The sequence below is a fragment of the Carassius auratus genome, unplaced genomic scaffold (genome assembly GCF_003368295.1).
Source record: "Carassius auratus strain Wakin unplaced genomic scaffold, ASM336829v1 scaf_tig00013738, whole genome shotgun sequence".
NCBI classification, from domain to species: domain Eukaryota; kingdom Metazoa; phylum Chordata; class Actinopteri; order Cypriniformes; family Cyprinidae; genus Carassius; species Carassius auratus.
Window position 1 is genome coordinate 10,907 of NW_020524434.1, and position 9,671 is coordinate 20,577.

General features: G+C 34.7%; 2 protein-coding genes across 4 annotated transcripts; one reads left to right on the plus strand and one right to left on the minus strand.

Moving 5' to 3' along the window:
• Positions 1 to 652: 652 nt before the first annotated feature.
• On the plus strand, positions 653 to 5,141 carry LOC113074115 (leucine-rich repeat-containing protein 57-like). 2 transcript variants are annotated; one of them, XM_026246845.1, is made up of 7 exons: positions 653 to 897; positions 1,714 to 1,848; positions 1,931 to 2,066; positions 2,766 to 3,034; positions 3,123 to 3,308; positions 4,289 to 4,351; positions 4,383 to 5,141. In XM_026246845.1, the coding sequence occupies exons 2-6, from the start codon at positions 1,765 to 1,767 to the stop codon at positions 4,328 to 4,330; spliced, it is 717 nt and encodes a 238-aa protein (XP_026102630.1). In that variant the 5' UTR covers positions 653 to 897; positions 1,714 to 1,764; the 3' UTR covers positions 4,331 to 4,351; positions 4,383 to 5,141. The 2 variants fall into 2 exon arrangements, with proteins under 2 accessions (XP_026102630.1, XP_026102629.1); XM_026246844.1 differs by having other exon boundaries at positions 4,289 to 5,141.
• A 906-nt stretch (positions 5,142 to 6,047) lies between these two features.
• LOC113074117 (breast cancer metastasis-suppressor 1-like protein-A) lies at positions 6,048 to 9,671 on the minus strand. 2 transcript variants are annotated; one of them, XM_026246847.1, is made up of 10 exons: positions 9,176 to 9,671; positions 8,614 to 8,704; positions 8,379 to 8,524; positions 8,172 to 8,251; positions 7,857 to 7,953; positions 7,685 to 7,774; positions 7,533 to 7,597; positions 7,420 to 7,459; positions 7,088 to 7,214; positions 6,048 to 7,000 (listed from the first exon to the last, which is right to left on the minus strand). In XM_026246847.1, the coding sequence occupies exons 1-10, from the start codon at positions 9,309 to 9,311 to the stop codon at positions 6,883 to 6,885; spliced, it is 990 nt and encodes a 329-aa protein (XP_026102632.1). In that variant the 5' UTR covers positions 9,312 to 9,671; the 3' UTR covers positions 6,048 to 6,882. The 2 variants fall into 2 exon arrangements, with proteins under 2 accessions (XP_026102632.1, XP_026102633.1); XM_026246848.1 differs by having other exon boundaries at positions 6,050 to 7,000; positions 8,379 to 8,506; positions 9,176 to 9,669.

Below are 9,671 nucleotides of genomic sequence, written 5' to 3' on the forward strand. Positions count from 1 at the left end.
AGGACGTGGATGTGGTCTCTGACACTCAACACTGTATAGCCCTGACAAACATTCACTATGGTAACCATAGTATCTGTTATAGACAATATTAGTTGTTGTTACTAACAATCATTGTCACCAATGTCATCCAAAAAGAACATAACTGAATCAAAGCTATTCTGAATGTTTCATACAGTTGAAGTTTTCTATTGTCGTAGACATCGTTTCAATATATGATGGGCATATTCCATGTTAGTTTTTTTCTATTGTGAGTATATCATTTTGATGAAATATCATCTAACATAAGTAGCTGGTTAAGAATTGTCTGACAACTTAATTTAGTTTAAATTTGCAATCCTGTTATCTTATTTATGAATAACAGAGCAGTGAATGGGATGATTTATTATTATTTTAACGTATTAATAGCTGGAGTGCACTTAAATATGGTAACCCCAAATCTGTGTACGTTTTATAAGGGAGACTAGTTATTTATAATGCATGACATGAATGCATAGCAAATTTAGATGTAACGTAAATGTAACAGTGACTGTACAATTCATTGAGGCCGTGTCACAGCCGAGCCACTAAGTGGCGATATACAGGAAACGGAGGATACATTGTCTACTACCGCTACTTAGCGGACGGGAGGTGCAATTACACGCTAGCTCTTCAGTCAACTGTCTGTTTATACATAAGCAAACATCATCCTGGGGATGGACAAAGTTCCTTAGATCCCCATTTGATCACCATCTTGGATCACCATCCGATAATATTTTATTACTGGGTTGAACATTTATAAAGCGCTCAATGAAGGTTCTTCAGCTCTAGCCAACGGGATTCTGTAAACTTTTCCTGTTGTAACGTTACACATAGTCAAACTGTGGATTCACAGATAGCCAGTAAAGCTAGCTGGCTAAGGTAAATATTAAGTTACTCTGAAATAAAATACAAATGGTTTTCAGTCGCGCATGTGCAGGTTTAGACTTCGCGCTAAAGTGCTGAAAGATTATATTTAGCTCTGCAAAGCAAAGACTGTTCAGTCTCCATGTGTTTGTTTGTTTGTTTGTTTGTTTGTAGCTCAGAAATGATTAACGTTACGTCATCTGGATTATATTATCTACTACTATGTTTTACTCTGGCAACTATATATAACTAGGATTTTATCTTAAATGTTCAAGTAGTGTTTTACGAAATAATTTGTGAATGAATGAGTCGGTGAATGAATCTAATTAATGTGTATTACTACTGGAACCGTGTTTAAGTTGCTATTTTTCATAACTAATTCTATTATATTTTCTAAACGGTAAGAATTGAAGGGTTAGTTCACCAAAAAATTATATTTTGTTATCATTTACTTTGTTATCATTTACTATCATTTACGTCGTAAATTTGTTTCAACTTTCCAATTCTTGAAGCCAGTGGCTACCAGCAACTGTTCGGTTACCAACATTCTGTAAATTATTTCTATTATGTTCAACAAAAGAAAGAAACTCAGAACTTGGGTGAGTAAATTACCGAATTTTAATTTTTGGGTGAACTATTCCTTTAGATAATGATCACTACACAATAACCTTGTTAACTAACTAGCTGACTTTATATATATATATATATATATATATATATATATATATATATATATATATATATATATATATATATATGTGTGTGTATATATATATATATATATATATATATATATATATATATATATTTTTTTTTTTTTTATCTAACTAGTCTTCCAGAGGATTTACTGATATCAAATTTGGCAGCATCCAGATCCTGTAAATGGGGAACAGTGCGCTCAAAGCTCATTTGGAAACATCTGAGAAGACTGGAGTCTTTCAGCTGACTGGAAAGGGTTTGACAGAGGTGCTAATAGGCTTGTCGTAAACATTTTCACCACTCTGATCGTCATGGACTATTAACAGCTCACATGTCTTTGTTCATGTAGTTCCCAGAGGAGCTGCAGAAACTCACCGGAAACCTGCGGACTGTCGATCTGTCCAACAACAAAATCGAGGTGCTTCCAGCATTCATAGGAGTCTTCCAGCAGCTCAAGAGTCTCACCATAAGCAGCAATAAACTGAGTAAGTGTACACAAATAGCTAAATATGGCCAACATAAAGATCAACTTATCATTCTACACTTTTATTTTTGTTTAGTTTGTTTTTTTTTTGCAATCGAAATCGAATATTTTGTTAATTTTTTGCCATTTTTTAGAATTAAATATTCTCATTTTGCTTCTGTACTTTTAAAGCTTTTTATGTAGATTACCTCTGTTGTGATTGGCTATCTATCTTTGCATGTGAAAGTAGTGATCCCCTGTCAAACTGATGAATAGTGAACTATTTTAGGTTGGTTGACGACAGACATGTTCATAATAGCTAATAAGAATTTATAATAATTTTTGATGAGTATTGGGGAAAGATTTATGCTGGCCAATGTTTTCTTTGAAGTTTTCCCCATTTTTAAATCAGTTTTTGGCCTTCACTAATTAATTTGTGTACATTGTTCTTATTTAACTGTAATTTTTCTAATTGAATATATATTTAAAATGTAATTTATTCCTGTGATGCAAAGCTGAATTTCAGCTGCCATTACTTCAGTCTTCAATGTCACATGATCCTTCAGAATTCATTCTAACATTCTGATTCGCTGCTCATTAAACATGTCTTACTGTGGTTTCTACATAGTAAATCAAAGTCATATTATTGCACAGTATTCTGTATTCTATGATATTAACCCTTAAGCACTCCAACAGTATATGATTTTTTTTATGTGTGCAGCCAGTCTACCAAACGACATCGGGAAACTCAAGAAGCTGGAGACTCTTATTTTAAATGGGAACCAGTTGAATCAGCTTCCTTCATCGGTGGGTCAGCTCAAGTCCTTGCGCACCCTAAGCCTCTCTGGGAATTACTTCAAGGAGTTTCCTAGTGGACTCGGCACCCTTCGCCAGCTCGATGTGCTGGACCTGTCCAAGAATAAGATCCAGGTGGTTCCTGCAGAAGTGGCCGAACTGCAAGCCATTGAAATCAACCTCAATCAGAACCAGGTGAGGTTTTTTTTTTTTTTATGTTCAGGAAATGTGGTGGTATAGATGTGTCAGGGTGAATTTTTGCGCTGTGTTTGTTCTGTTTCAGATTTCGACCCTGTCTCCAGAGGTGTCTCGTGCTCCCAGACTGAAGGTCTTACGGCTGGAGGAGAACTGTCTGGAGCTCTCCTCTATCCCACCCTCCATCCTCTCAGACTCTCAGGTGTCCCTGCTGTCCGTGGAGGGCAACTTATTCGAAGTTAAAACGTTGCGTGACCTAGAAGGATATGATAAAGTAAGTTTGTCTACTCTTATAGCTCTAAAACCTTTTATAAGAAGGCATAAAAAATTTTTTTTTTTCTTTTTAGTTTAGATTCTAGGTCCAGTGTTAAGTCAGTTTTGTGTGTCTCATCCTCTTAAATAAATATCACGTTTTTCCAAGTTGGAGAATACCACAGTTTAAGTTTGAATGTAAAACAAAACTGGTCCAATTATTTGTTTTTGAAACAAAGTCAAATTCCGCAAAACCTAACCAGTCACTTCAGCAAGGTGCAATAGGATTTTAGAAGCGGCAAAAATCCAGGAAGAGATAATACTATAATTTCCCCCAAATATAATCATTTATTAATCTAAGAGCAATTTTAATGTTTCAAGCAGTGCTGTTTACACTGTAGATGTTATTTTGTGTGTGTGTTGTTGATTCTGAATGAAGATTTGACATCTAGTTCTAGTCTAGTCCACTTGTTATTAGTTCGCCCAAAACATATCTTACTTCCAGGTGTCAACAGGGCATCAGTTGAAAGCTTTATGAGTTTGATTTTCACTATGAGATTTTTATTACAATCAAGTTATAAGCAAACTTTTCATTTTCCAAAATAAGCAGATTGTTTATAATTACACTTACTTTAAACTGAAAAAATTAATTAAAATACGATACGATAATAATAAGACATTTTTCTTCAGCATCAAATAATCATATTAGAATGATTTCTGAAAGATCATGTGACACTTTTAATAAACTCAGTTTTAGAATTGAACAATAAAAAGCACTTATTATAAATTGTAACAATATTTTACTATATATATATTTTTTGCTGTATTTGTGGAAAAAAAAAGCAGCCTTGATGAGCAAGATTGCATTTCAAAAACTGGAAAAAACGTGATTTAGGAGCCTAATGCCAATCTACATTAAAAAGACATTTTGAGCATTTTTTTTTATACTTCATCTTTCTTGCATAGTAATATAATGACTTGCTTTAATCTTTTGTTTTTCAGTACATGGAACGTTTCACTGCAACCAAAAAGAAATTTGCGTGAACAGTCAGAGGCTTGCTGCAGATGTCCTCGGATCTGGGCTTACCGTAGAAAGGTTTCAGCTGAGACTGCTTGTGAAAACAGCGGGATGAGAATGGAAAAATGGTCAAGACTGCTTCACAACTCGGTAGAATGATGGCTCAGAAACCTCAGCCCTGCTGCTCATCACATTACAATACAGTCAGCAGTGTATGGACCTTGCATCATTCTTTCTTTTGCAAAGATTTTATTAACCGAAATATAATGCAGACTCGGGTTCATGAGGACATTTATACTGGAGAATGGTTTGTTCTGTATATCCAGGTGCACTAATGCCACGTCTGTTTATAGAACATCCTTCTTTCAGAGAACTAACTAAAATATTATACGTCATGTAACCTTGTTTCTATTGCTGAGCATTTATTGATTCATTTATTTTGATTGAGCTGTGGTCTCAAAACTTCCATCAAGTGATATTTATGAAGCAGCCATTTTTTTTTTCTGACAACAAAGGCTGCATATGAGTTTCAGTGTTGATTACGGTCCATGAAATGCCAGTCGATATTTATATTTATAACACAACATTCAGTTTTAATTCAGTGCACTTTGCTTTTATACATTCTGCATGTTTTCTTACCACAAAAGTGTGTAACTCAAAAAGCATTTTAGTGAAGGATTATGTATTTTCATGCAGTTTTTGAGATCTAAATCTATTGTTCTTTATGGTCATGTCTATGTTTGCATCTATCTTTTGCACACTTGAATGGCATCTCATTTGTTTAAAGCGATAGTTTATTAAAAAATTAAAATCCTGTTAACATTTACTCAGCCTAAAGTTGTTCCAAACCTGTATGACTTTCTTTCTTTTGCTGAACACAAATGAAGATATTTTGAAGAATGTGGGTAACTAAACAGGTTCTGGTCCCTATTGACTTCCATAGAATTTGGAACGTTGACAGTTTTCATTTTTGGGTGAACTATCTCTTTAGCCTAGTGTGTCTTTCAGTGAATGAATGCATGCACACTAATGGGAATTTTATAATCAGAAATGCAACATCTTCCCCAAAAGCAGCCATGAGTGACTTTAACTCTAATGCAGCATTTGTAAAATACATGTTCCTTCTTCTCAATATACCATGCCACTATATTGTTTTTATGCTGCAACATTCAGCTACAGAATAAAGGTTGCACTGTATTAAAATTACAACATCTTCAAGCTAATTGTACCTGAATGTTCCTTTCAGGATGAATAAAGTGCATCTATCGGTCTTTCTCCTGTACAGTATTATTACACTTGTGATTTTTGATGCAAGCAAATGGTGTGTGCTACATAAGACAGCTCAGGACATATCAATGATTCAAATGATTGCTTTTAAAGAAGTCATTTCAGTTATTATGAATTGTTTTTATCAGCTTTTTGTGATCTTATTCTGATGGCACCCATTTGCTGTAGAGGATCCATTGGTCATGAGCACATGATGCAATGCTAAATTTCCCCAAATTTTTCAGATGATGAAACAAACTCGTATACATCTTGGAGGACCTGAGGGGTATATTTTCATTTTCAGATGAACTATTCCTTTAATGCTAACATGAGTCAGTTTTAATATTATCACTCCACTAAATAAGTTGTGCAAGGATTATAACATTACACACCTTTCCATTACAGATCTACTTCCCTGTCTCTTCGTAAACCCATTCTAAGAGGATATACGATATCTATATATCAATATAAATAAAAGACAACAAAGGTGTGATACTGAATTCTGTATTTGTAATTTTGTTCAATGTGAATTCATAATAACTCAAAAAATACATTCAGAACAGGCCTTTCAGAAATATGTATGAATCAGGAAAATCAAGAAATAAAAAAACAACAGGCACATTACAACAAAAAAACAAAGGGTGGTGCTATAACCCAACATAGAAAAGGAGACTGAACTAATGACCAGAGCTGAAATGCACATTACAATGCAATTCTCCATATATAAATGACTCTTTAGACTGCAAATAGAGCAGCAAGATCACAGCTTCCTAGAACACAATGAACAGTAAACAGCTGTTCAAAGAGCTGAGACTCCGAAAAAGTGTGATAACGTCTTGTTTATTCACTCCTTAAATACTTCAAATATCTGTATTTTATATAGGATGTTGCACAAGCAAGACCGTTTCAATATAAGCCACCAAAAATGGCAAACAAACTGTTTCATTAGTTTCTGAACACAGTGATGCGGCAGAAATATAAAAAACGTAGGAAACCATTTGCTAGCCAGACATGGCATTACAAATAACTACACGTCAGAACTGAAATGGAAAATGAGCCCAGTCAACAAAATACAAAAGTCCCACATTTCATGGTAATAACTACACCAGTAATTATATATATTTTTTTTACCTGTTTGGTGTAATACTCTTTTAAATGGTGTTGCATTGAATATATACAATAAAATAATATAAACTTTCCTCACATTACACATAATTCCAATGTGTCTGTTTTTAAACATCAAAAAAGGTATTTAAATCATGATATACTGTACAGAAAATGACACTATTAAACATATCAGACCTCAGGTAGATCAGGCATGTTTTATGGTGTATTTTCCTTTCTGAAGCTGTGAGATGTAGAGTTTTGACTTGCTCCCATCGACCCGTTTGAACCAGACTTCATCGTGATTGATTGTAGTTATTACAGCGCTGTTTGAAACAGAAGACGGGGGAAAAATAACTGACAAATGGGCTGCAAAATAATCAATATGAGCTCGGTCATTCTGGATCCCTCACCTCGTAGGATACTCGTCTTTCTTGTCGATACATATGGCTTGTCCACGACTGTACCATTCTCCGTCGTAAAACAAGCGTCCATCCTCCGAGCGGGCATTGTGCTGGTGTTTGTCACTCTTTGAAGAGACTAGAGCAAATTTAGCAAGTTCTATTATTACGAATGACACAAAAAAACAATTTTTTTTACAATATCCTATAGGATAAGCTGAAGAGAGCTTAAAAGACCAACTGTAGTAATTAGTATTTAACTACTAAATAATGTAATATTATATTAGAAAAATAATATACTTCAATATAGTTATGAAAATAGTAGCACAGAGAAATGATCTTACCATCAGTCTTTACTCTGTGAGGTCCTAATGTGGCCATGGCCTACAAGATATTAACATAATACATCATTTCTTTTACAATAATAATATTTTCGTTATGTTTTTGACAGTCTAACCTTTCTAATAGCAGTCCAGTCTTCCAGTATATCCAGGTCTTGCAGCATGTAAACTATATATGGCCGTGCACATGTTAAGAAATGTACAAATGACAGACTTTAAGCAAATTCTGATTATAGGTACATGTACAACAGGTTGAAGTAAAGGATATCTGACACAACAACAGGCTTTTTCTTTTTCTCTGGACTGAAGGGATCTTTCTTCTTATTTTTTCTTGATTGTAACTCATCGTTCCAGAGCTCTGTATGGGAAATATGACAAAGGTTGTATAAACAACTCAATAAAAAAAACAAATTATTTGTGACTATTCACAATTTCAATACCTGAGGTAATATCTATACTGTGCCGGTCTTCCTCTAAACGTCTGATCTTCTCTTCTAATTCACTTTGCACCGTATCAAATAATAACAGTTTTTCACTCTAGAAGAGATCATGTGAAACAAATTTAGAAGTTTGTTTAAATAGATGCATATATTAATGTGGTAACTGGCAGGATTTTAGTGCTGTTAAGAGTATAAAACAGCTTCAAGTAATATAAATACTCTTGTATGGCTATGTTATGAAGACTCAACAAGACATTTCAGACATGCAACGTTGTTTAGGTGATAGTTGTGATAGAAGACATCTGTAAAGCTCACCTCCCAGTGCTGGAACGCTGCTTGGGTTTCACAGTTGTATTTATTCTTCACGGATTCCAAGCACAATTCTCTGTAGATACCTGCGCATGAATGTTTTATTTCAACAATGAGACAATGCACTTTCTTACCTAGAAAAAAAACCAACTCGTATAAATGCACAAAATCAAAGAACAATAATCCAATGTTCAGTTTGGACATCAGACCGACCTGCAACTTTAGTTCTAATCTGCATGTTCTCCTGAAGATTTGCAAGGGGTTCCAGGTACTCTGGTGCCTTTCCTGACATCACTTCCTGAAGTTTGGCATCAACTTGATTCAGTCTCTCTTTATATAACCTACAGAAATTATGACCACTTAGTGACCAGTGTGGAAAAGTTTGTATGTAACTTGTAAATAACATATTCATAGACAGATTAAACACAAACAAGAGGATGGTACATACTGGTCTTTGAGGTCAGTGAACTGTTTTTCTAGATTAGTCATTTCGTCAATGCATTCCATCCTTCTTCTTTCACAGTCCTCATCGTCCATTTCTGTGTGTAAAATTTTTTATATTTTTTTATTCATTTAAAGTAACAGTTTACCCAAAAATGAGGACTTGATGAAAATGTGTTGATGAGTTTGTTTCTTTATCAAACCACATATGGAGAAACTTTGCATCACTTGCTTACCAATGGATCCTCTGCAGTGAATGGGTGCCGTCAGCATGAGATTCAAGTCACAATACATTAATTAATAGTCTTGGGTCATATGGAAGATTTGTGGAAGACTTATCAGCTGTTTGGATTCTCATTCTGATGGCACCCATTCACTGCATAGTGAATTATGTAATGCGAATTTTTTTGCTCATATGAAGAAACAAACCCTTCTACAAACAGAATCCTGTAATTAATTTTTTTTTCTAATTTGCATGGTTCTTGTTTTGCAATTTTAAGTGCAAGGCATTTTAACATGTATCCATCTATTCCCATATATCTACCTAGTGAAAACCAAACGTCTCTCACCTGAACTTTCCCCATCTTCAGAGGCAGACGAGCTCTCAGTATCCTCATCTTCTGAGCTGCTCCCCTCTTGCTCTGCGAAATCCACCTCCATCTCTTCATGGTTGCTTTCCTTCTTTTCTCTCGAATGCACTGGCATCCCTTCTTTTTTTAAACTTAGACTACCGACAAATCTACTGAACTACTTCTCACAAATCAATCTTTTATGCAAGCAGATGTGTTTGTTAGCTTGATGTTATTGCTAAAAACAAAACAGACTTATACACGTCTAACGTTAGGTATATCATGCTAACAAACGTTCGAATCCTGCAAATTACCAGTAACGTTAGTTGTCGTTTAGTCTAGATATGATGGAAAGAAAACAGGCATCTCTTGCTTATTAAATCGCTTGACCTATTTTAATACTTTAGCAAACCACAAAAAAGTACCCACTGTTTTGCTTTTTTAAACCCATGCCACCCTCTGAAAAGCTGGGACGCTGGCGCGTAATGTGCGCTGT